This window comes from Sabethes cyaneus, chromosome 3, assembly GCF_943734655.1.
Source record: "Sabethes cyaneus chromosome 3, idSabCyanKW18_F2, whole genome shotgun sequence".
NCBI classification, from domain to species: Eukaryota; Metazoa; Arthropoda; class Insecta; order Diptera; family Culicidae; genus Sabethes; species Sabethes cyaneus.
In genome coordinates, this window is record NC_071355.1 from 86670744 (window position 1) to 86698684 (window position 27941).

At 38.9% G+C, this 27941-nt stretch overlaps 1 protein-coding gene across 1 annotated transcript in view; it reads right to left on the reverse strand.

Annotated features, from left to right (window-relative positions):
* Positions 1-27941, reverse strand: part of LOC128739836 (protein amalgam-like) — a 166551-nt gene that overhangs the window by 64535 nt on the left and 74075 nt on the right. The window contains exon 4 of the mRNA XM_053835336.1: positions 12298-12555. Within this exon, the coding sequence (XP_053691311.1) occupies positions 12298-12555 (258 nt within the window). The remainder of the gene's footprint in view (positions 1-12297; positions 12556-27941) is intronic.

The following is a 27941-nucleotide window of genomic DNA, read 5'->3' on the forward strand; positions in this document are numbered from 1 at the left end:
TAAATATAGCCTAATGAAATGCATACAAGTTTACATTCTGTCGTATTTGACGATAACAAGTGATTGAGCTGCGACTTCCAGTACAGATTTGTATAGCATTATAAAACTAATCGCTTTGAGTCGGGTCTTATCGCATACAAAGATTTATAGTGTGGAATTGTTAACGTATTTTTTGTAGTACGTATATGGCCTCCAAATTAGTACGCATATGCTAGTTTTGTGCATCAGATACGATTTTTCAGGGTATATATAAGTACATATAACTCATCTGTTACTCTGATATGCATACGAAAATGTTTGCTGGGTTCATCATCCGGTTTGCGTGGACAGTGCAGGATTGCTCCAATCTCTACCTTCACCGATCGCAAGAGCCTCTCCCACGCGCCTCCCATGTGAGGCACCGTTGGTGGGATGAAGTTCCAGGTGGTATCTGCCGACGTAAACTTTTCCGAGAGTGCTCTGTTTGAGGCGTCCCGTCGAGGCTTCAACTCGTTACTGGTACTTTGGAAACAGGTGGCGTTGTCTGTCCAAAACTCTCTTGACATGCCTCTGCGTGCCACGAAGCGTTGAACTGCCATGATGCAAGATTCGGTGCTCAGTGAGTGTACTAGCTCCATATGCACGGCTCTGACTGTACGACACGTGATGAGGGCAACCCAGCGTTTCACGTTGCTTCTGCGCACCGTCACGAGTACTGGCCCGAAGTAGTCCAACCCGGTGAATGTAAAGGGTTGACAGAAGGCTGTCAGGCGCATCTCAGGCAGCGGAGCCATGACTGGTGGTCTGAGGATCGCTTTCGTTAGGCGGCAGAAGGCACAGGCGCGTTCTGCTTTCTCCAGCAGTCGGGGCACACCAATTATGTCAGTTCTTGTGAGTTCTGGTTCTACCTATGTGTCTGATAATTAAAGTATTTCATAAGCTATGTCTATTAGAGAAAAAAATACTCTAGAAAAATTAAACATTGCGGAGGAAATGATAGGGTCCCAAAATTATGCGTGTAAAAAAATCTTTGAAAATGGCATCTATGCTCATCACTGCGACCAGTATAGTTGATCTATTGTGATATCGCATGGGTGTTTGCTGTATGACCTGCACTGCATTTCTTTTTGCTATAATCGCTATTGAATGAGCGATATGCTTATTAAATTTTATGCGTGCTTGTGTGTATTGGAGTTTACCCTTCCTTCAAAGCTTGATCTACTTTATCCACTTATTCCTCGCTGCCAGTACTATCCCATATTATAGCCGTCCCTGGCGAGGACTCATTCGTACTTCTGACCAGTACACTTAACTATAGGAGGGACATTTGCACTGTCAAGAGGCTTCAGAGGGTAAATATAGAATTCAGCATGAAGGAAGGGTAAATAAGGGGCCTGAGAAGGAACCCGTGCTAAAGTCACTTGACAAGGAATGGCTTGATTCAACTAAGATTCGAACCCACGACCACTCGCTTGTCAAAGCAGAGCCTCTCATGCCTCTCATTGGTAAACCCCTTTATGGATATGCACCAAATTACCTCAATTACTTAAAATCAACGAGTTTTACTATGTCGCAAAATTTCAATGACGTATGTTTTAAATTGAATGACTAATAACTATTTTAAAACTGAAAAGGTACCCGGGTATCCTGTCGCACACATAACGGTTAAAGAAGCATATCATGGTGAAAACTGAAGACGGTTATGAATACAATATTAACGATAAAACTACTTATCTAGAAGATATAAATATCGCATGTTGCTTTAATTGCTTCATAAACTGATATTAAGCAAAATTTTTATCATTTTTACAAGTAGTTTTATCGTTAATATTGTATTCATAACTGTCTTCCGTTTTTACCATAATATGCTTCTTTAAAGACAATAAATAAGTGCATTTCGATAGTATCAAAAAGTTTGTAGAGCATGTCAAACCAGTTAGATAAGGTTGTGTATATAAAAAAGTTAAAACCCTGATTTGAAGGGGGTCACGACAGAAAGCCTTATATCTTGCAAACCATATGACGTAGATACTTAATATCTTTGGCAAAGTTTAATGAAATTTATAGTTCTGCAACTTTACTGAATACAGACAGGAACCTGCTCTCTAGTTGCTACAAAAAGTTGATTTTTTCAAGTGTAATACTCCTTTAATATCTAATTGTATGAAAAAATCAAAAGATACTGAATACAATTTTAAGAGACTTCTTCAAAGACATCTAAGCTTGAAAACGTCAGGATAGGCGAGAAAAGACTTTTGACCGTCTTTTTTTAGAATGGTCCCACTGTGCGCTATGCCAACATAGTCGAACAAACAGAATTTTGCAAAGCTTACTAACACTCATGCAAAATTTACCACCTTCGCCAAAAGAAGCACCGCTCATATACCGATTAGAGATGATCGGATAGCGGAAAATATACCCGAGACCCGCACCCGTACCCGCCGGGTACGGGTATCGAAGAAAAATAATTTTCGGGTTCGGGTCGGGTACGGGTTCTTAATTTTTGTTTTCGAAACCGGGTACGGGTCGGGTCGGGTATCTCTATTGACCACATTTAACACTAAAGATGGTCGGGTATCCGGGCCTGTCCCGTACCCGTCGGGTTGCGGTCGGGTTCGGGTATCAAAAATAATAAGCTTGTGGGTTCCGGTCGGCTACTGGTTTTAAATTTTTTTCTTGATCGGGTACGGGTCGGGTTCGGGTATTTAAATTTTCATACCCGACCATCTCTAATACCGATGTGGTGTTATTGGCAGGGTTGCCACATGCCAGATTATTCTGTGTTTAACAGATATTTAAAAGAAATCACCTGTATAGAATCTGTATGCATAGAATACAGATTTTCGCCAAATTACACAGATTAAACAGATTTTTGAGCTTTTACATGAGAGTGAAAGAGACGGAAATAGTCAGCAAAATGACTCTCTATCTCTTTCACTCTCATTGTTTTGCATTGGACAGATTTGTGCACAGATATTTTTCCTCACCGTACAGATTGTCAGATTTTTCCAACAAAAAACACAGAATTATATGTGGCATCCCTGGTTATTGGTGGAGTCATGTTACACTCAAAATAATCCGCACATAGCTAATGGAAAATATTCATATGAAAATCCTTATGATTATTATGTGCCACATAAAAACACAATCCGCCCAGAAGTACACATAAAAATTATATGCATATGAATAGTATGTGCAAATTTTAAAGGTAAATTTTAAAAACACATAAATGGTAACTGTTTGGCACATAAAGTTCATTTACTGGGCATATGGAAAAAATCTATGTGTGAAACACATAGAAGCTATACGAAAAGTTTTCTCAGTGTAGAATAAATAAGATATTTCATCGTGGTGTGGGTGGAATCGATCAATTTACGTTCAAGCGTGATATCAAAACAAATATCATTGTTCGGTGTGGACTACAGAAACTGTAGATTACAGAGGCGCCGAGACACTCAAAAACGGCTAAATTTTGAACGAAAACGGAGAGTACCTTTATTTATGATGGTACTCTCCGTTTTGTTTCAAAATTTAGCGGATTTTGAGTGTCTCGGCACCTCTGTAAACTACAGTCTCTGTATTGTGGACAAATTATAGTTTGACGTCCATTACTGGTTTTTCGCTACTAGAGCTTTCTGACAGCTCAAGCACGTACACTAGCGAACACGAAATACGCGTGTATATACATGATGAACACGAAATACGCGTGTATATACATTTTGGGGAACAACTGATTCTGGAGGAACAAACAGACAAAAAGCGATTACCGCCATCCGGGGTGAGATTGTGCCACGGGGGTGAGATTGGGCCAAAAACCAAAAATGTTCATTTGTGAAAATTTATTATATCTATAGAAACTGGTAACCTAAATTCAAACTGATGATGAACATAACATATCTATTCATAACTTAGAGTGGAACACAGATAATATTAGCAAACTATTTAGCCCAAACAGGGCTTCAAAGTTTGCGATCAATAATACTCGGAAATAACGCTTGTAAAAAATGTCCCCCATAAACCAACCCAAACAAGAAATCGCATCAACTTGCTATTTTGAAGGTATATAAACTAATCATTTACAATGTATTGAAAGGTTATTATGCGTTGGATAAGTTTTGATTACGAAAATAATATTTTTCGAAACTTTGTACTTTTCGAGCTCCATGGGGGTGAGCTTGTGCCAAGCCATAATGATCGATCCTATTTGTGGATTTCACATATACAACAAAAATACGTCAGTATACACCAGTACACTCACATTCCTTACTATTGAGCACAATATTTTGACAGATTAGATTGCATCATCCATTTTAGAACAAACAGCATCATATGTCTGCTGAATAATTTAAACTAATTTTTACTTTTTCTCTGGAAATTTCAGATACTTTGAATAAACACTCTAATATAAGACGAATATATTATACCGTGTATAAACTGCAAGTTTTAAGGAGGGGGAGGGGCGTGGGATGTTCTGCGGCTGCGGGTTCTCGAACGAAGTAATGGTTACTGTTGTAAAATGATCAAATAGGCATGCCCCCTTGGGATACACCCCTTCATATATCTCCCCTTTGTTAACCCTCGAAACGCTACTGGCTATATAAAGGCTGTCCATTGAGTACGAACTCATTTTTAGTTATTTCAGACCTCCCCGGGTTATTTTCGTTCATACTTTTTGTATGATGCGTTGTTTTTGGCCGATCCCTAGTCCACTTAGTTCATGGACAGCCCCACATGAACTACTTTATACTGATATTTATGTGTATTGTTTATAAACATGCTAATGTTCACTGTTTAGATTTTTAGCCTAACTTTATCGTTTTGGCACAATGTCACCCTCTAGAAGGGGTGAGATTGTGCCAAAGTTCATTCACTTCCAGTAAAATAAGGTTTCATTGTAACTAAACCATCTCTACGGCAGTTGTTAATTGAACAATTTAGTATAATTTGACAGGTTTGAAATCAACTTAGTTCCTAAATCGCGTGTATACTGAGCTAAAGAACAAAAACATATGCTTTTTTGGCACAATCTCGCCCCGGATGACGGTACTAGTTGTGTTTCTCCGTTTGCCACACTGCAAAGCACATATTTCGGTCAAATTTTCCATCCTGTTCCAAATTCAAGCACATATTTTGAAAATATGCTAGTATTTAAGCCAGCGAAAGACGAAATTCATTCTGTACCTTGGTGACAAAGGAATGCATCTCTTTTGTTTACTGTTGTTGTTTGCCTCATTTTCAAGCACCAATACACACGTAACTGGAAAGCTCTCTACTGCCATTAAATGTCTTCTTCTTCTACGCATATTTACTTTATTGCAAAAACACTCCATCAAGAAGAATTGGCAACTCTACCAAAAGTCGAGCGACAGTAACAGCAATGTTATCTGTCGAGTTAAACTTGAACTAGCACATACTAGTGTGTGTATATTAGAATATGGATGTACACAAACATGTATGCACTGCATTACCACACTCGCGCATATCTTTTCCCGCCAATAGGGTGACGGATCCATATTTCGCTACCTTTATCCAAAAAAATTACATGAATCGAGACAGATCAAGGTTCTATAACTTCAGATATTTGATAACATGAAAATATTATACTTCGGCCAATTCTTTTACTGATTCAATCATCATATTCATACTAAATTGTGTATTTTTCTCGTTATATTGATTATTTAAATGTGTATTCTGAGCCCCAATTTCGCCACCCAGTTGCCAAATTACGCCAGCCCCCTGGACCCAAATTTCGCCACTTTAGAAAAACCTGATTTAAATAGATTTTAATGTTAAATTTATAAATGTATTCTCTATATTCTTAATAAATCCAGTTGTTAAATATATTTTGCCTCGTTTTCAAGTGATTGTTCATGAAACGTTTAATAAAAATAGCAATAAAACCACAAATAAAGCAATGAAAAGCACAAAAATTGGAGAAATATTTTACATATTGAATAAAATTCACTCATAAAGTACCTAACTTAATTTTCTCTGTCTCCGGTAAATATTTGCGAATCGAAATTCCGGTCAAATACCAATTGTATCATATAGGCCATAGGAAACTCTATGCAAAGCGACGGCATTTTATTCAAGCCATTAAGAAGAATTCAAAATATTTTCTTCTGTATATTAACCACTAAAAAGGTCGTAACTTTTTTATCTTTCAATATTTTTTTACCAAATTTGGGAGATTTCCCGAAAATCTTTTCTATTTTAATAATATCTATAGATAATGGCCATATTGCTTATGGCCTCGGCGATATTCTGGAGTTCCCTGGGGTTCCATGACATGGCTTTTTTAGATAAAGCTGCCAAATATTTAAAATTAGTTTGAAATCTGTTGATTTTTGTAACCATATCATCGACTGTGGACATATCAGCTACTTTGCCGCAGTTACGAGCCATGATGCGCGCCATCTGGATCCAGGGGGACACTTTGAATCCGGAACCGGTTGCTATAAAGGGTCATTTCAGCGTCAGTAAAGTATGTTGTGTCACATATTAAAAAACATCAGTATTCGACAAAATAGCGGTTGGCGGTCATCTCATGTCTCTCAGAAGCCACATGACCGGTTCCGGCCTCGAGGAGGGTTTCTTTTCTGATTCACGGAACGGATTTCGAGGGAACTTATCCGGGACCTGGAATCGACCATATAGCCTCCGAGAGCCATGAGATGACCGCCAACCGCTATTTTGATTACCGTTCAAGTACTATTGTTCCATTCTTTTCAAATATTTTTATCATTTGTTTCAAGTGGCGAAATTTGGATCCATGACAAAAAATGAATACCATATTTCGCCACTTTAATTTTGATGAATTTTTCAAAATTATCCAAAGTTTAAAGTGAAATCGGTATAAAATTAGTTTAAATATTGTACATAGAATCATATTAGCCAAAAATAATTGAATAATGAAAAAAATATACACTTAGTATGAGATGGTATTTTCAAATTGCAAGTAATACATGATAAATTAATAACAAGCCAAAGGTATTAATTATTTTTGGGAGTACTATACCCTTAATTTTACCAATTCGTCAAATAATTTCTTTTAAGGCGACAAATATGCAAAAAAACTTTGGATTCATCAAACTGGCGAAATATGGCTCCTGGCGAAATATGGATCCTCTACCCTACATGTACGCACAACTTCAACTTTTGTCGGGAGGGGAGCGCTGTTGCTTTTACTAATAGTCATTTATATGGGCGCGAGAAAAAGATGCCAGTCTTCTTGATGGAATGTTTTTGCTTATTGCCTGTATCTAGATTTAGGTACTACTGTGTTACCTGACTTATAACGAACCGCTATTTCCGAAATTCTAAAATCTCTCATGCTTCTAGTTTTGGAGTAAACATGTAATTTCTTAAGTTATATAGTTGATATTTGTATGTTCTATTCGAATTTATGATCAATTAAACGAAAAACCACAAAGTTTGTGAGTTACGAACCCTACCCTGTAGATAACTTATAGGGGAATTGTGTATAACGTGCCCCCCCTGTCCAATGTGCTCCCGCCTTCGTTTTTCCCTAAACAAGCGAAATTAAAATGCAAAACCACCCAGAAACCATAGTATTTGATGGAACTAGCCTACTATGCAAGTATGACAGTTATCACATGCTGTAAAAACAAAACAAAAATAAATTTGTTTTTGAGCAGCTTCCGATGTAACTTTTGGCGTCATTTCCATAAGCTATTTTTTTGTCAAAATCTGTAAATAACCAGTTGTTGCGATTCGGTTGCGTAAAGTGAACTTCAAAAAGACATCCCTGCCAAAAATAACGGTTTGAAATGCTTGATTTGATTTAGCATTTAATATTTTTTCAAATAAGTAAAAGCAGGCCAATATGCCCCACTTGCGGTGGTACAATTTGCCCCCCCCCCTTGCAAATGTGGCTATAAACATAGGTAAACAGATCTAAGTTGAATTGCCATTATTTAATTCAATTAGTATTGTAGAGTAACCGTGGTGGGAATAATTTATTACCAACGTCCAAATTCCAGGTAATTCAACTACGCGGTACAAAATGCCACAGCTGCAGTATAATGTGCCGGGCACATTGTGCCCCTTGCAAAAAAGAAAAAGTGCACCAGAAGGCCGAAACTAGGTTTATTTTATATAAAAATACGATATTTTGAAAACAAAGGAAATAGTTTTACTTTCTACAAAATAGAGTTGGTCTGTCACTGGTAGAAATACTCAAATTACCGCATTGGGCATATTATACCGCAGGTGGGGCATTTAACCCCGCGCATACGAGAAACACAACATTTAGGTGCTTTTATTAAATAATTCCTAGCATGTTTATTCCATAATCCTAAGTGAAATAAACAATTGCAATTGGTTGTCACCTTAAATACCAACATATACTCGTAGTTGTCATGTTAATTAGGGGAAGCATAACAGAGATATATCCATTTATTCTTAGAGGGGGGCACATTATACACAATTCCCCTGTTCAAACTATTTCAACAGGATTTCCGGAATTATGATTCTCAACGAAAGTAAAGTCACCACGTGATTCGTTTGTATAGTGAGAATATAATTTTCCTGCCAACAAGATTTATACATAATTGTATTACTAGCATTGCGATGGATATTAATTAATATATATTAATATATATTAATATAGGGCTCGTAACTTACGTTTACTATCCCTTTTTTAGTTTCCTCTAGGTTGTGCCGAGTATACGTTATTCAAAAGTGGTTCTATATAAAAGCGTGAATTATTTAATATTCTCGTTCTTGGCATTATCGTTAACCTTACCACTGTATCGACGAAATCTTAATTTAGGTTAGCAAATTATTGAACAGGTTTGATGCAGATTGTTCACTAGATAAGTATAGATAATAAGTATTAATTAAATTTAGATATTAAGCACTAGATAAGTTTTTCAGTAAATAAGTAAGCTTTTAAGTACTTTAACGTTGAATATAGTAGCAGTGATTTCTCTTTAACTTTAAGTTTTACGTTGTATCAGGAATCGAACTAGACATCTATTGATCTTTACCAAGCATTTGTTTTCGCAATCTGTCATTCCTTGACGTATTTTCTGTCGCCGCAGGGCTGGGAGCAAGCGGACAGCTATGGCAAGGTAAGTTAGCGCGACGGCCAAATCGGGTAGGCCAACATCCTCTATTCGTTATGAGTCAGGTAACACAGTAGTAGGAGTCAGGTAACACAGTAGTAGGAGTCAGGTAACACAGTAGTAAGAGTCAGGTAACACAGTAGTAGGAGTCAGGTAACACAGTAGTAGGAGTCAGGTAACACAGTAGTAGGTCTGCCCAGTGAAATAATTGATTAAGTGGAAAATCCAATGACTGTTGTCTTCCCGCAAGGGGCGGACCGTTGAACATGCACGATTTATTCCAAACTGATTAGTCTTTTGTGTGTGTTTAGTTAGACCATTGTTATAAAGTCTGTACGTTTCTACGGCACAAACGCTCGGAAATAACATAAAGAAAACAGTATTGCCGTTATTTTGAAAAAGCGGTTTCGGCATGGCTAACTGCTAATTTCTAACTATTTGAGAACTAAACAATAAACAGTTGGCTTACTAACACCGATGGCATTGCTAGGGTGGCACAAATAAATTACAATCAGGTTATGCAAAAGGTAAATACTGTTGGAATTATTACGCCCGCTATTGTAGTTCCCTTAAAATACATCAGTGGTATTAACACTAGATATACCAGACCAGTCATTTTGACTGGTCGTGCAGTTTCAATTTGAAATTTCTACAACTTATAACATTTGCTTTTAGAAGCGATGTTATGACTTTTGTAGCTGTAAGTAGAGAATACATTTTATGAACTTAATGTTACTTTATATATATTGGTAACAAATATAATTTTTGTTTTTGCCATTTATACCAGCACCAGTCAAAATGACTGGTGCAAGATTCTATGAAGAAATGTAGCATTTCGGGAGAACGGTGAGTACGAAGCATGAAATTATTCAGTGAAATGCCGTTCCTAATGTTTCTTGGCCATTTTTGTAAAGTTTTGTCGAAAGTCGGTCCTTTTCGGCGGTTCTATTCTTCAGCTGACCGATTTCTCGCCGGGTATCTTTGAGCTCGGAAGTCGAAACGCCCATAGGCTCTCATACGTTGACTTTTGCTCCATTTCCTTTTGCTATATCAGCAATTGAGATCCTTATCAATGAACTGCTTCCACTCACCAGCCACCTTGCGCTCGTTTGTGGCCAGGTTTCCCTGCTCGTTCCTACACATGTCAGGCTTCGGTGTGTATCCTTTACGAGATCTGTTCACCTTTTCATAGAACTTGTGCATCTCACTAGCCTGAAATAGTGGTTCTAGCTCTCCTTCTGGCGTTTTGCGACCTCACTGATGGCCGAACGTATCCTGCTCCATTTATCTTCGAGGGTCGAAGCACCTGGCCACAGAGGAAGGCGCATAGTACGCGCGTAGTTCTCAACACCTTGCGGGTTGTGTAATTCCCGAATGTTTAACCGAGGAGGGTGGCTTTGTCGTAAGGTATATACCGTCGATAATTTTGAGCGCACGTGTACTGCTACTAGGTAATGATCTGAGTCGCTATCCGTACCCTGTAGGGAGCGTACGTTGGTGATGTTCGAGAAAACCCAGCCTTCGATGAGAATATGGTCGATTTGGTTCAATGTTACTTGGTCAGGTGGTTTCTGGTGGTTTTGTAGATCTATGCAGGGAAAGAATGTGTTTCTGATCCCCAGGCCTCGGGAAGCTGCAAAGTTGATGCATCGCTGGCCGTTATCACTATACATTGCTTCCCTGTCGATCTGAGCGTTCATGATATCCCGTGGTGAGCAGCTTTCGTATGTTGCTTCCAGCTGAACATCGAACGCTTTTTTCTCGTCGTCGGGTTCCACTTTCGTGTGACCAGTGCACGTTTATGATGGTGTAGTTGAAGAAGCAGCCTGTTATCCTCAACACACATATCCTCTCGCGATCCTGCATTCTGCCCATCACTACGAAGCCCGTTCCCAGCACGTTGGTTGCTCCACCGTTCTGGCAAAATTGGGCCTTGCCGCCACGGATCCTCCACACCTTCCAGCCTTTGTGACAGATCTCCTGTAGTGCCACAATGTCGAACTTTTGCGGATCTAACTCAACGAGCAACATCCTGTCGCCATCCACGAAATTTAGTGATTTACAGTTCCAGGTAGGAAGCATCCATTCCAAATCCTTGTTTCATCGCCTTTGTCCATGCTAAATGTTTCGAGTTGAATTTTCTTGATTTTTCGTAATATTTTAAATATGAAAAGCTTGCCTTACTAAAGCTATGCTGCCGAGTCTCATGATGGGGCTGCCATCGTATAGTGCCGAGACAAGACAGTGCCTCCTTGCATGTCGGTATATGATCTTAGTTCCACCAGGGTTGGTTACCATCCCCGATAAGATTGCTCGTATTCGGGCTGGTAGGGTAATCAACCCATTTTGGACCCCATCTATAGCTGTACATAATTTGGATACTTACAGCAAAATCAAATGGAAGTGTCCAAATTATGTACAGCTGCAGATGAGGTCCAAAACAGGTTGGTTACCCTACCACGAGGAGGTGGAGATAGAAGTTGCTGGATAAGAGGCTAAGGACCACTCTGGGGTCTGTGTTGCACATTATTCAGTCGTTCACCAACCGTTTCTTATCCACCAGTCATTTTGACTGGTTTTGGTATAAATAGGTATATTCAAAATGCTGGTATATCTAGTGTTAACCATGCTTTTAATTGAAATCCCAAAATTATCAAAATGGTTTTCGTTTAATTTAGAAAAGTTACTTCATTAGCAAAGCCATAATATTGTTGATCTTGCCTATAATATAATGATATGAAAGTAATTGTCATACGCACAGACATGGCTATGCTGTACGTGATTGTTAAATTAAAATAATTCATAGCGTTTTATTGTAATGCATTTACGATCTGCCCTGGTCTCAAAATGTAATTCCTGGTATACGAAACAGTCGCCATGCATATTATGAATTATCCTACTTGCTAAAATTTGACTTAGGTCTTTGTATTTGGTAGCCCATTCCATAGTTTTTTGTTTGTTTGAAGAGAGTTGTTAAAACAATAATTTTGTTTGTTCCCAAATTTAAGTAGGTATATGACTACCTTGTGTCATAAGACATAAGTAACCAGAAAGATAATCTATCCAATAAACCCGTTCCTTTTGCGTATCTCTGAATCGCTATTATTCTCTAACGCTCAGACGGTTTGGTCCTTACGGTGCGGTGTGATCCTACGTGGAACACTTTATGGAACGGTTATTTTTCCTAACCCGTCTGTGTTTCCTCAGGTTTTCCTGCTGCACTACTTACCGGAACTGCTAGGCGAGCACGTATAGTTGCCCGAATCCGACGGCATCGCACGTGCAATGACCAATTTACTCGTTTTGGTTTGCCGCTCGGTTAGTACGCTGATTCCGCCCCGTTGCGAGTAATTAACCACGCGGCCACCTTTGTACCAGTAGATGAACGAAGGCGGCGCCGGTGACTGCAGGGCCACACACGTCAGGTTGATGTCGCTGCCACTCTTGATGAAGAGCTCCGAGTTGCCGAGAATTTTCGCCCGGGAAACTGAAAGAAGAAATGCCGAGAAAAGTTATGGTTTTAGCTTGAGCAGGTTGAACAGGGTTAGCAAGAAGAAACGTCTTAAACATGATGATCCTAATCAGGTTTTATACTGCATATTTGTTTTGTTATCCGATCGAAAAGGGTGGCAGAAGGGAAATAATTCGTACAGTCGAGGGTATTGCCTAGTGAGGTAATCCGATCAAAAGAACATGACATATTTATGACTGGTTATGTAAGGAACCTACTTACTTGATTACTAACCGAAATTCGTTCAAATTTTTTTATCAACTACCAACTCGTGATGCCTAGTTCTTATCACTATAGACGGCAAATAATATTTATAAAAAATAGCAGTGTAATATTGATTTTTAGACAGTTGGTGATTGATATTCATTAAAAATTATTAATCTGCGCTTTTCCTTGACCTCATTTGTATTTTTAGCTCTGAAACTGAGTTCAACGATATTTTGCAGATCGATATTGAACAGATCAAAACATCTACTGATTCCATTAAGCTGACACGTGTCATTTCTTCGATTTCCCCTCACGACTCAGAAGTGCCGAAAAAAATCTCATCCACCACAACTCGTCGTCCAGTAAAGGATAAAACTTTTCAACCAATAAACGTAGAAAACTTTTTACAGTTGAAAATTCTGTCCGGGTCTTCTCCTCAAGCTGGGTCCCCAGAACGGCGGCCCAGAACCGAACATCGATATGCATTTCCATGAATGCCACTGACTGGTCGGTGTGCTGTGTGAACATATCGGAACAGAGAACAGACCACCATCGCATCGTCACGAATGTAAGCACAACTGAGGTTCTTATCGGCATGAGAGGATGAGTGAGCAGGGGATTTTCCGCCTCGACAAACCGTGCTTTGCTTTCAAATCATTTCCGAACTTCGTTGGACTTTATTTATTCGTCCAGTGCATTGGGCTGTGGAAGCACACCGAGGAAGTGTGTACAAAAATAGAGCAAACCAAAATAAACATCATATCATAACGTGTTTCTCGTTATCAAATAGCTGCAATGCTCTCCACACATTCGTAAGTTATAGATATTGCTTGATTTTTCTCACTCAGAAAAAAAGCTTTTCGTACTCAGAAGTACATTTTGCACCAAACCGTGTAATAGCGAAAAACTAAAACAAAACAATGGCACAGAAAAAAATACAACACATAAATTCGATTGCAAAAATGCCTTTTGATACTATTATGGATCGTGAGGAAATTGAAAAACGCGTTCGAATCAAAATTGTATTTACGAATGAATTTGGATCGGAAGATAGACGGTGATGATGAAAAGCAGCACGATTCGAGGTTTTATGAAAATAAGTTAGTTTTAAGTCACGTACTTAGTGACACAACACACCTTGAAATCTACTGACAGCCTTCTAAAAAATCAAAGCTACAATTAAAAAGTATGAAGATCTGCACTATGGGCCAGAAATTGAAATTTCGGGACAAATATATTTGAGGTTAAACGGCGTGTCTAAGCTCAATGTAGTCTTTGGCAACTTATTGAATGAAAAAATGATGCATCTTTTGAAGGTGTCGTCCAATCTTTACGTGTAATTTTAACAACAATTTAAGTAATAACTTACAGTCTTCAGTAAAAATATTTCTCTTTTATGTGCAAAATATTTTCTAGAACATCACATTGAGCTGTCTGTTGAAATAAACATGTTACAAGAAGAAATGTGATTTGAGGGGTCGTTTATAAACAAAAGTCTATTGCTGAAAATGGATGAAAGGTAGAAGTTTCGTATCTTCACAAAAATTACTTGAAACTGGTTTATCTTTAATATTTTGCAACCAAAAAGGTGAAAAAAAGTTTACTCAAAAAGTTATTACTTAAATTGTTGTTTAAATAACGCTTAAATATTGACGACCCCTTCAAAATATGCATCAATTTTTTATTCAAAAAGTTGCCGAAGACCACATTGAGATGAGACACGCTGTTTAACCGTAAATATTTTTGTCCCGAAATTTTAATTTCTGGCCCATAGTGGTCTGGGATGGTAAATGGTTGAATAATGCGCTCCAGAACTAAAGGGTCTCCCACATCAAACTGCACCACGGATGAAATGCTGTAGAAAATTACCTAATCAACCCATCCTTTTCAAACTTTGAGACAACAAAATATAACCTATTAGTATGCTTTTGACATATTTGTTTCATTCAACATCAATACCATAGCCGTATACCGCCCAGCTAGCTTCGAGGTACGATGCTGGTCTAACAAGCCAGTCGTCGTATGTTCGAATCTCGGCTAGGCGGTGCTTGCTAGTTAGAGTCAGTAGGATTGTTGCACTGGCCCCGTAATTTTCCTGAACTCTAACAGCCGGCTGCGAAGTCTGTCGATAAAGAAGGGTAATGTCTAAAGACGGTATAAACCCATGGCTTTGCTTTTTTATGCTTGCCCCATACGCTAAACTCCACTGAAAAAGTTTTGTACAACCTAGCAGCAGCTTCATCTGTACGGAAATCCACTTTTTCTTCATCTTCAGGCTTGATCTTCTTGGGATGCCTCCGTAGTGCCTGCTTCATAATAGCCTAGTATTTTGCGATGGACCTTAGTTTCGGTGCGTTGGAGTCGTTCATGTCCTTGGGTACGAAAGTGACTTCGTTGGCTCCGTACCACTCCAATACATCCTTTGAATATTGGCACGAAGGTAGATTTGGCCAGCAGATCGTAGGATCCTCGTGTTGCTTCGACAGAGGAAGCATACCCAGCTAGCATTTTCATATGTATAAAAAAGGTAAAAATCAGCATTACGTACAGATATACATGCTAAATAAATCGTATTTCATGCGCAAAATTGGCATATCCGTACTATTTTGGAGGCGATATACGTGATTACGAATAATTTTGAGCGTTACGACTATATAAGTATTTATATACGATAATATCCGATTAAGCGCGAGTCGCTCCGTACTACTCTACGATTTTGTGCTGAAAGTCGTATGTATGTCAGTCATTATCATTATATACGACAAAAAATCAACTTGATCCCACTTTATCCAGCTTTAGTTACGATTTCGGGTTTGTTAGGAGATATTTACGACAGTTTTCGTACATTGATAAACGAGTTGGTGCTAGCTGGGTATGCTTCTGTAGACGCTCCTTGAGGTAGATTTGCCCGTTTACAGTCCCGGTAGTCACGAACGGCGCACTCCGTTTGCCACATGGTGTATTTCTTGACCAAATCACGTATTTCTTGGCAAATTATGATATTTTCTGCATCCTTACTTCCTACGGAACATCAAATTTGTGCTAGGCGGTGAAGTACAGTAGCCCCGGAAGCTGCCGGATGTCCACCTTGACGTAAGTCTCATCATTCATGATGAGAGAGTTGAGGATTTTCCAGGTGCTTGCGCAAAATAAATTCACGATGTTGCTTTTCGGGTGACGCCATTTCTTCCAATTTTCTAAAAATTAACCACGATAAAAATAGAGTGTAAACAATACACTCTAAACTACTTCTACTCAAATTTTCTAGACAAAATACCTAATGAGCAATTTTCTACAGCGTTTCTTCCACGGTGCAATTTGATGTGGGACACCCTTTACCACGAAGTTCCACAGCCTCTTATTCAGCAACTCCTTTCTCTACCTCCTCGTGGTACCATCCGGGATACGTTCCTTAGTGGAAATCGGACAGCCGGTGGAAACTAGGGTCGTATGCGGACAGAGAAGGGGGCACTCATGCGAAGGCTAAATGTAAACTCTTCGCCTGCAAATGACGGATCTCGGTAGAAGCATTTTCGATGAACCTGAAAATACTGAGAACCTGAGCAGAGGGTCCAAAGCCCCCAAAGGAGGATGATTTTAATAGCTGTTATCCATGGCTATTACGTACAGATCTAAATGGGTAAACGCCTAATCCAAGGTGTCATGCGACCTGTGCCGAGAAATGAATGGTGGAGGGTGTTCTAGGAATACTCAGCCGCTAACGGAGCCTGTGGAGTACCAGGGCACCGTCAACAGTATTTTTGCCCTTGCTGCATTAAACCGGTCACTGATGCAGTGGACTATCTTCTACCGAGCGACTCGTGGGATTCACATGGAGAGTCTTATTATAAATAAAACACACGGCTCCGACAGCCTCTCTCTGCCGGAAACGAAGGAGAAGGAGATGAGCCCAGGGGAGGATCAGGAATTGAACGATGCATTAGCAGAGGTTCCGTCTTGTTCCTCGTCTATTCTCAATACGCCGACTCGTTGTGAGTCGACGGACGATGAAAGTGACGGTATAACCGTCATAATCAGATCTGGACCTAAAGCGGAAGGTCCAGCTAAGAATGACATTCCGTAGAAACGAAACCTGACTAAAGCTCAGAAAAAAGAAGTTAAAGGGTTTGCTTGCCTCTGGGCATCCTGCAAAGGAGGCACCCCAGCAAACCAGATATCGTATATTCATGTCGAGATGTAATCTTATATAAATGGAGATCACATCGGACTCGCATAGATGTACACATGTTGTAAGCACAATGTGTAAATTTCATCGTATGTAATGCACACGATGATTGATATACGAATTAATAGTAAAAATCGTAAATAGGTTGAAAGATAACCGGGTTATGCTTAGCGAATATCGCACATGACGATTTCTTAGATTTAGTTACCAACAATGGCTATCATGAAGATGTAATCGTATTTAATTACAGTTTTCATCGGATTATGTTTTGCAAAATGTGTTATATGACATCGTTTTAGATTCACATACAAGCGGTGATAATCATGAGATTCTAGGTGCATTAAATTATGGTTTGCATCAAATTCGTTGTTATTTCTTTACAACAAAAATAACAAAATAGAGAGATTTCAAGGATACGTTCTTAATGCAGATTTGTCAACCAAAAAAATTAACGGTTTCTTCGCTTTTATTTTAAATTTAAATATATATTTATCTCTTTTGTTAAAATTGAACTTATTTTTATTGTGACGGAATATTCAAATCTATTATCTGGTTTGAAAAACTTTTACAATTACCTTTTTTAATTATTTTAAAAATGTTAATAATTCAATTAAGCCCGCCTAAATATTAAGCAGCAAGCATATAATGATTAAGTCATACTGACAAGACAATAAAAGATCTTTTTGAAAAAGCACTCTTTAAGGAGTTTGATTGTTTTTTAGCATATTAAAACCACGTGACGTAACATTTTAAAAATTAAAAATTTTAAAAGTAGAAACTCATAATGTTTTATATATTTCTCTGATAGGTAAGTGAACGAACGGAAATCTTAAAATTTATCAAGGAGAGTATTTCTCAGAACTGGGCGAGTCTAGATTATAATCCATTCCGCTAATCTAAATGCCTTAATATCAGTGCATCTTATGGCTTTTCAGAAGAAATGCAAATGTTAAGTGAAATTGGAAAAAGACATTCAGTATTAAACTAATACAGTAAAAAATAATGTTTGATGCTTATTGTTGTAAGCAATTATGCTGCTGTCCTAAAGCATCTAAATGTTCAGCATTCTTTTTTAAATAACTTTTAATTTCTTTTTAAGAGCTTCTGAAATAACAGACAACATTTTTGTACTTGAGTTTTAATAATATTATCTCCATGTAATCAAATATGAATATGCATATAACGTATTATAATATATATTTGGAACAATCTATACCACGGAATGCTAACAAAGGTACTGCATATCATTCCATGAAGTCAGCATTATCATTAAAATTAACGATCAAATGCAAACTTATTTACGACACTGTAATTCAGTCACAATTGACACAAACTCGTATGTCGGATGAGAATAAATCAAATCCGTACTTACATGTTCAATGCATCAGATACGATCTCATTGCTTACATATACGATGACTTCGGTTTAAGGTGTGCAAAAATATCATTGAGGTACTGATGTGCCAGTAGCTTAAAGGTAATGTACAAATACTGCGGTACGGGTGGTTCTTGGTTTCTAAACCAGGTGAGTACAGCTTTGTTTTAAATGATATAGACAAAAAAGTTAAATATTGTGACAGGTCGAAAATATCTGGAAGCTTATGAAAAAAAGCTTTCAGCAAAGCTTTTACTTTTTTGTCTCATTAACTTTCAGGGCGAATATTTGGCTATAAATAGCCTGCTCTGTATGCAATTTTTGACACCTGCCATTTACCACATGGGGAAAGGCGAAGGGTAGAGTAGAAATATTATCGTAACTGTGTCGAAATGCAATCCAGTCAATCGGCTCAGTCGTATAAACTGTTTTGTTTTGTCGGCATTTCAATTATTCTGAAGAACGCGCATGATATATGATTTGATAGACCTTATATGCTGACGTTTATCTCATTTAGAATTAAGTTATACAGACCAAAATGTTTGGTGGGTAATATAGCCACACAGATCAGGAAGGCCAGGGGTGCCTTTGCAGGTCTGCGAAACATTTGGCGTTCAAACCAGATCACTTTACGTACGAAAACTCGAATCTTTAATTCAAACGTTAAATCCGTACTGCTGTATGCCTGCGAAACGTAGTGCGTCTCAGCGGAGACAAGGCAAAAACTGCAGGTATTTATTAATCGGTGCCTGCGATGCATTATTCGTGCCTGGTAGCCTGATAACTGGATATCCAATGAGGAACTCTATCGTCGGTGTCATCAACGGCCGATAGTCACAAAAATTCGTGAACTTAGGTGGAAGTGGATCGGACACACCTTGAGGAAAGGAGCGAACGAGGTTTGCAGAGAGGCACTCGACTGGAATCCACAAGGACAGCGTAGAAGAGGCAGACCCAGAGGCTCATGGCGACACAGCACAGCCAACGACATCCGTAGACAAGAACCTGTCCTGGCGACAGGTAAAAGCCATGGCGGGTAACCGTCAGCAGTGGAGATCTCTGATTTCAACCCTTTGTTCTGCCGGACCGGCGGACATGGACACATTAGTAAGTAAGATTACCGCATGCACCTTCGAACAATTATTTAATTTCAATGAATCAACGCAGAAATTCGTTGTGAAACTAACAGGATCCTATAACTTTGGTGCACATTTATTAAGACTTTAAAGATTTAGATAAGTGTTTTGTAGGAAATAAAATTAAATAAAAAAATATGGTTTTTATAGTGTAATTAAGTGTACGCCTAATGTTCTACAAATTTTTCCATGACGTTATTTTGATCAATTAAGTATATATGTGATGGATGCTTTTCTGATTCACTGTAGTTTTGAAAAAATGAAAAACCTATGAGTTAAATGTTTGGTGCATGTTTAGTTTGACGTTTATTTGACTAGCACATCGTCTGCCTGTGTTTTACAATAAACCAGCTAACTACACGAACTAACCTCTCCTATTTGCCAACCAAGTTGATTGGGGTGGGTTTGCTTTATTGCTACCTCTGGTTGGTGCCAAAAGTCATCAGTCATCACCGAAACCTCTGTTAGCATGTTGACGGATAGCATTGCCTACACTCTTAAATAATTCTACCTGTAAATTGGTCGGATTTAGTTAAAGTTAGGTTGAAACTACTCAAAATGCCCTTAAAGTGTACAAACTCAGATTTTGAGTAGTTTTTCAACCAAAAAATTGGTAGTAGGAACTTAAAATTACGTTATTTGTCATAGAGAATAATTCAATTATCGGTAGCAAGTAGCCAAAATTGGTTGAAATTTTTACCCAAAGTTTGAGTTTGTACACTTTAAGGGCATTTTGAGTAGTTTCAACCTAGCTTTAACTAAATCCGACCTATTTACAGGTAGAATCATTTAAGAGTGTAGTGAACTGTTATAAAGGCATTGGCGAAGCTAGCGTTCATTTCTAGGGGGGCTATAGCCCCCGGCATTTTTTCGACCATTTTATTTCCTCGGCATATTAAAATTAAATGTACATTGATGCATGGGAACTTTAAGTTGTGATGCATATAAAAATTACTCTCATGTTCATGTCATTATGTAAAGTTATCTAACTGTAGTTTTTTTTCCTAAATTTAAAAAATCCAGCTTAATTTTTCTAGGGGGGGGGCTGAATGTCTCCTAGAGGGGGATTAGCCCCCCCTAGCCCCCCTCTAGCTACGCCAATGTATAAAGGTAAGCCGCACTCGCCTTCGGTGAGAGATGTTAATATTATTTTAACGATGTTGGGTGATTCCACTTCAGTAAACGAATTTTACCGATATGAAGCATAGTTCTACGCGAATCTTTTCCTGCTATATGTAAAATCGCGGACACTTTTTCAAAAGTACGTAAATTTTACTCTGACGTCGGTTGTCGGCTGTATTGAGAAAATTTGTAAATGTATATCGCCGTAATACTCTGAAGAGAAGGTCACCAAAGAGAGACGCTGCTCTTAACGTTGCTTACGTCCTTTTGAAAATTCGCATACTCTACCTACTCGAACAGTGAGGAACGTGCTCGAGCCAAAAATGCTGCTACCTCGTACTATGCTTACCGCTGCCTTACGTTACCTACCTTACGCTTACCGCTGCCTTACGATACCTGTTAAAAGAACCAGTCGCTAGAGTTTCTACCTCAGTGAGGACTAGGTCCTTCCTTTTAATAAGTGATATTGTCGCAGTGGTATTGAATATTTTTGAAGTGTGTGGTATTTTGAAAATTCGTCATCGTAATAGTGTAACCACCAGTGATGAGTCCCCAAGAAACCCCCAAGAGTGATAATTCTCCACTCTGGGGAGGCCAACAGTGCAGTTATCCGGAATACGGCTCCTCGGTATCAGCACAAGAAAACATGAATCCGACACAAGTAGGAAGTGACCTCAGCGTTTTAAAGCCAGAATCGCCAGCCAGTTCAGTCGCTGAAGCAGATTCTACAATGGCCCTGCATGGATTGAATAGCAGTCACATGCCATGGACTCCATATCATCAGCAGGGTAGTGATTATTTTTCACCTAACTTTATGCCGCCATTACCGTTTTCGAACGCTCAAAACGCTGTGTTGCCAGACACCGGCTTTTCATCTTCAGGATACGACTATCAAGCTACATATTATAATAACGGTTATAACGGTGCGATGCAATCAAATGCTAATTCGTATCAAATAATCCCGGCTCCATTAGAACCGAGCACCATAAATCTTCACGATCTGGATACTATGGTCAAGCAGGAGTGCTGGGGAAACTACAAACAAAAGGAGCCCGTTTACGCACAGCCATCAACGTCGTTTGCCAATCAGAATCAAAACAAAACGTCGTTTGTCGATCAGAATCAAAACAATACGTCGTTTATCGATCAGAATCAAAACAATACGACGTTTATCGATCAGAATCAAAACAATACGTCGTTTGTCGATCAGAATCAAAACAATGCGTCGTTTATCGATCAGAATCAAAACGGCACGCCGACTGTCGATCAGAATAAGACCAAAACGTCCACTGTCAATGAGAATCAAAACATAACGTCTTTTGGCAATCCGAATCAAAACAATATTATAATTATTAGTAATGTTCTCCTCCAATCGGCGAACCAAGCACATCCAACCGGGAATAACGCTATCGAGGCAGCTGAATACCCACCCGTAAACTACGGTGACATTCAAATTCAAGTTCTGCCGTTACCAGAGGGCGTTCAGCAAGTTTCAGCGGCCCCTGTTAATCAATTAGATTCGATACCAACACCGCAGCCGAAAGCACAACCGATGAAAAAGCCCAGAAAACAAAGCCAGGTTTCATCACCTGACACACCGGTCGAAAACCGTCGATCCGCACGACCAAGTAAGCTTGAATTTAGTAAATGGCAATGTCACTGCGGGGCATATTTTACCCGCCAGTGCAGTCTAACGCAACATAAGAAATGGATTCATACGAACCGCAACTACAAGTGCGTAAAATGTGGCAAGAAGTTTCCTACGGAAGAAGAACGTTTAGAACACTTTGAAAAGCATGATTCGACTAACAAAAGGTTCCAATGCACGGTTGTAGGTTGCCTGCAAGGGTTTTGGCATAAAAATGATTACTCGCGCCATCAGATGTTTCACAGGGGAGATAAGAAGTTCAAGTGCCCCTATCCGTCCTGTGTAAAAATATTCTATCGTCAGGATCAATTGAGCAACCATGGACTGATGCACGAGCGTCGCCTTCAAAAACAAAAACAAAAACAACGTAACCAACGTAAATGATTACTATTCAATGGAAATGTTGACTTCAGTTTCCGTTCCTACAGTTCTACTGATGAAATGATTTAAGTAACAATTCTGCCGATGAAAGAAGATGGCTTGGCTGGAAGAATCCTTATAAAGAAAAATTACCGCCATTAGAGGTATGACTACTTCCGGACTGATTCCATGACTCCAGATCACGCAAGTATTCTTTTTTCAGCTTGCTTCAATGAAAACAAGAATAGCGTAGGTAAATATTGCATGTGATGCCTGTAAATCCCAGATAATTCATTTTCAATATTAATATTTACCAGAGGTGGGCACAATTCCGCTAATCCGCTAACAGCTAATTAGCTCAGCTAACATTTTGTTTAGCGGTTAGCGTTTTCGCTAATTTTTAAAACCGTTAGCGTTTTTGTTAGCTTCCGCTAAATTTATCTGCCGCTAAATAAACCGCTAACTTTTTTTAGCAAGAGGAAAATTGTTGAGAAATATGTAAATTATCTTTTAATTCAACTACTTAGCTATTATCTATCAATCGCACAGATCTTAATCGAAAGCATAGTTAATACCGTAGCGAGCATAGTTAACTCACGAACTAAATCAATATTTAAAAATTTTGAGATCACCTATATTCTCAGAAAACATCAAGAGCTTGTTGTAAGAGTGATACGTGTTTGTGTCTTGTCCATCAATTTTCGTACATCAAGAAAAATTGTTCGATTTATTCACTTCACTTACATCACATATATTACTTCAAAAATTCATAAGTTTTAAGCCAAGCATCATTGAAAAAATATTATAAAAATGTAACAAAGTTTTCTCAACAATCAAGCAGAATTGTTATCTGGAACACAGTTTTTCACAAAATTTACCATGGAAGCGAAAAATTCAAAAGCAAGCACTACCTTATGGAAAATTTCCAAAATATTTTTTCTTGTTTCACATACCGACAAATGTGTGATTGCTAGGGATTAAAATTTCACGATAGTGTTTTTTTTTATTTCTGAGTGATGACCAAAAAATTCCTAAAATATTCATAAGCAGAATAAGGCGGTGAGTGGAACTACACGCCCATTGCATTTTCCCAGTTTCATCGTAATCAATTTAGTTGGTGTTTGATAGTTAACAAGCATATAACGGGCTCTAACAATATAACAAAAGTCAGTTATGTTGATCGATAGATCGCTGAGAAATCGCGGTGGCCGTACTGAACCACCCATTGTCTCATTTGGGGAATTCCTGTACTACTTTGATAATTCATATCTCAGGAACCTAGCATGTAGTAGAGCAAATATTTTTTAACGAAAATGTTATATTTTATGGCGATCCAGAAAATATATTATTTCAAAAAATCGTTTACAAAATTTTCCAAAATCGGTTCCAAAATATTGCTAAATTTGCACTGATTTCTGACCAATTTAGCGGTTAGCGTTAGCTTCCGCTACATTTTTGGTTAATTTAGCGGTTAGTGGTTATCGAAGCTAACGTTTTGAATTAGCGGTTTAGCTGTTAGCGAAGCTAAATTTTCGATTAGCGGTGCCCACCTCTGATATTTACTCACACCTTCTCATTACAGTCTAACCTATACACACTTAAAAGATTCAGCAAAATTTACCGAAATCTAAAGAGCTGAATGTTCGGTAAAAATTTCGGTTGTGCATATCGACGTTTGCGGATTTTTAGTAATGTTTGGCATCATAGTTTACCGAACGTTCAGTTGTTTGGATTTCGGTAAAATTTTACCGAATTCGGAGCTTTATTTTAAGTATGTATCCATTCAAGTACATTTGAATCAATTTGATTTATTACGTTAATTTGAAACAGTTATCTTGTGCAAAAGCTAAAAAAGATCATTAAAATTTAGAAAAATATTGAACAATGTTCAAAATCTGACCACGGCGTTTGGATTTTTTGACCTTTAGATTTTTTGACTGGATCATCATTGCAAACTGCCTTCGTTTTTTAAGCACATCTAACCTAATTAATGAACATTGTGCTTCGTAAGAGGGTAACGGTAAAAACCTCCAACCAAGTTTTCGTAGTGCAAACAATAAAAACTGCTTTTGAACTGATTCGATATACGATTTACATGTAATGCTGCAATATTCTAGATGAGGTCTAACATATGCTTCGTATGTTATGTTTGTATAAAGATCATTAAATTGTGAACTAAACTTTTAGATAAATGCTAAATGGTAAAAGTTAATTTAAAGTCAAGTATAACACATAAGTCTCTAACTTGATTGTGTCTTGCCACTACTTTATGAGCTAGTAACGCTGAGATAGAGTTGCATTTCTTCACATTCAGTTCCAACAAGCTTTTTTACACCAGATGTGAAAGCAGTCGATTTCGCATTGAAATAGTTCAAGATCCGATGCTAAATTAAAACATTAACACGATTTAAAATATATTCTACATCGTTAGAAAACGAAATAAACAGAAGTGGGCCAAGGGGGGAACCTTGTGGTACACCAGATGTAACATTCACTACTGATGATAAGCATCCTTCAAATCTTACCTTTTGTGTTCTTTCAGTTAAGTATGATTGAACCCATGCTAATAGTTTATGATTGAAGCCCATCTTAGATAATTCAAAAAGTAAAAGAGGTATATCAACTCTATCAAACGCCTTACTAAAGTCAGTATATAGTGCTTCAACATAATTTCCATTATCCATTGCGTTAATCGTAAATGGCACAAAGTTAAATAAGTTGGAAGTAGTAGATATAAGAACCATAAGTGTTGTGTCTCGTATTCGCGTTAGTAGATCGCCGTTTGACACATTCATGTGTTAGAAATTAAGTTTTTAATTTGTAAGAAAATATTTTGATTAACAATCGATTCAAATAATTTTGGAATGCAAGATAGTATAGAAACTTCACGATAGTTTCTGTCAGATTTGTTCAGTAGCTTTTAGTTGTTTCAATGTATCAAAAGCAATACATCCGTGCTTGTGATAAAGCAAATTATATCGAACAATGAACACTTACACTATCGCACAGTGGATTTGTAGAAAATAAGATACCTACGTACGATTTCGTACGTACGATTTCGAATGAGAAAAGGAGCTCTATCTTTGTCCAGTACCTTTCAGTTGTTTCAATACACCCGTGCTTGTGATAAAGCAAATTAGATAGGAAAATGAACACTTACACTATCGCACAGTGGATTAACACAAAATAAGATATAGCTCCATCTCATTCTAGTAGAATATTAAGGAATATTGTATTGGAGATACGTTTAGGATATAAAAAAGTTCAAAAGGTGCAGGTTTCCATCCAGTGTCGAGTAAAACTGTAGGTAAAGGTACGAAGTTAACATATGTAATCATTATATTTTTTGATAGAATAAATAAAGTATCTCCAAAAAAAGTTTTATTTATTGTTTTTAATGTTCATTTGAATTCCAAGCGCAATCGGCTCAATAATAATTTGCCTACTGGAAAGACTTTGGTGTGCATTCAAGGTGAATTGTCTTGCACAAAACATTTTTTTTTAACGCCAGAAGGGTTCTTACTTTACTTTAGTGGCAACGGTCCGTTACCGATCCTGCGCCGAACGAATTATGGCCCTCCAGTACCGTCGGTCCTGGGCTGCCGTTCTCCAATCCCCACGAACACCAGCTGAACGTGCATCGTCTTCGACAGCACACACCCACCGGGTGCGGGGTCTGCCTCGGAGTCTACGGCCTCTACCTGGTTCTCTGCTGAAAATAGTTTTGGCTACTCTTTCATCGGGCATTCTGGCCACGTGTCCTGCCCACCGCAGCCTGCCACATTGCACTACCTTCACTATATCAGCATATTTGTACACTTGGTACAGCTCGTGATTCATGCGTCTGCGCCACACTCCATTTTCCATTTTGCCACCAAGTATAGATCGCAGAATTTTACGCTCAAAAACCCCAAGCAATCGCCGATCAGCTTCATTTAGTGTCCATGATTCGTGTCCGTAAAGGGCCACCGGGCGGATTAGTGTTCTGTAGAGCTCCAGTTTTGTGCGAATTTGCAAACTACGGGACTTCAGCTGGCTGCCCGAAAGCCCGATTCGCGGCTGCAACTCGTCGTTTCACTTCGCGGCTTACATCGTTGTCACATGTCACGAGTGTACCAAGGTATATAAATTCCTCCACTACTTCATATCGTTCCCCATCTAACTCCACCTCGGCACCAACACCACTTGAGCTCCCACGTTCCCTACCAGCAACCATGTACTTCGTTTTGGCGGTATTAATGGTAAATCCCAATCTCGCAGCTTCCCTTTTAAAGGGCCTAAAGGCCTCTTCCACTGCTCTACGGTTGATTCCGATGATATCGACGTCATCCGCAAAACCAAGAAGCATGTGAGATTTCGTGATGATAGTTCCATTCCTTTCCACGTTTGCTCTTCGCAATGCACCTTCCAAGGCAATGTTGAATAGCAGGTTAGTGCATCCCCTTGCTTCAGTCCATCCAACGTCACGAAAGCAGCTGAGGTCTCACCCGCTATTCTAACGCATGATTTGGATCCGTCCAGCGTCGCACGAATCAGCGTATCTAGTTTCGTCGGAAAATCATGTTCTAGCATTATCTGCCACAGCTCATTTCGTTTAACTGAATTGTACGCCGCTTTAAAGTCCACAAACAGACGGTGTGTCTGCAAGTTGTACTCCCGGAACTTGTCTAGCAACTGGCGCAGGGTAGACATCTGATCCGTCGTGGAGCGACCGTCACGAAAACCAGCTTGGTACTCGCCGACGAAGGTCTCCGCTAACGGTTTCAGTCTGCAGAACAGGATACGGGAAAGCACCTTGTAGGCAGAATTGAACAATATAATTCCTCGATAGTTTTTACACTCCATTCGATTGGGCGATTGAAAATTGGGCAAATGAGGCCATCCAACCACTCTTCCGGCATTTGTTCTTCCTCACAGATCCTGACAATGATCCGGTGGATTGCTTCGTACAGCCGCTCGCTCCCCGCTTTTAGAAGTTCAGCCGGGATACCGTCCTTCCCAGCAGCCTTACCGTTTTTCAGCTCACTGATTGCCTTCTTAACCTCCTCCTGTGTTGGTGGTTCCACAGCTTGACCATCGCTTACAATTTCTATCCTGTCCCTGCTGATCTCCGCATTTACCTCTCCATTCAATAGTGTCTGGAAGTGCTCCTTCCACCTGGCTACTACCGCCGTTTTGTAGGTAAGCAGGTTGCCAGCACTATCATTGCACATCACAGGCAGGGCAAAATTCCTGCTTTTCACCGTTTTATAGAAACTCCGTGTGTCGTTGCTGGCGTATCGCTCATCTGCGTCGGTGAGCAAGTGCTTCTCGTACTCGCGTTTCTTTA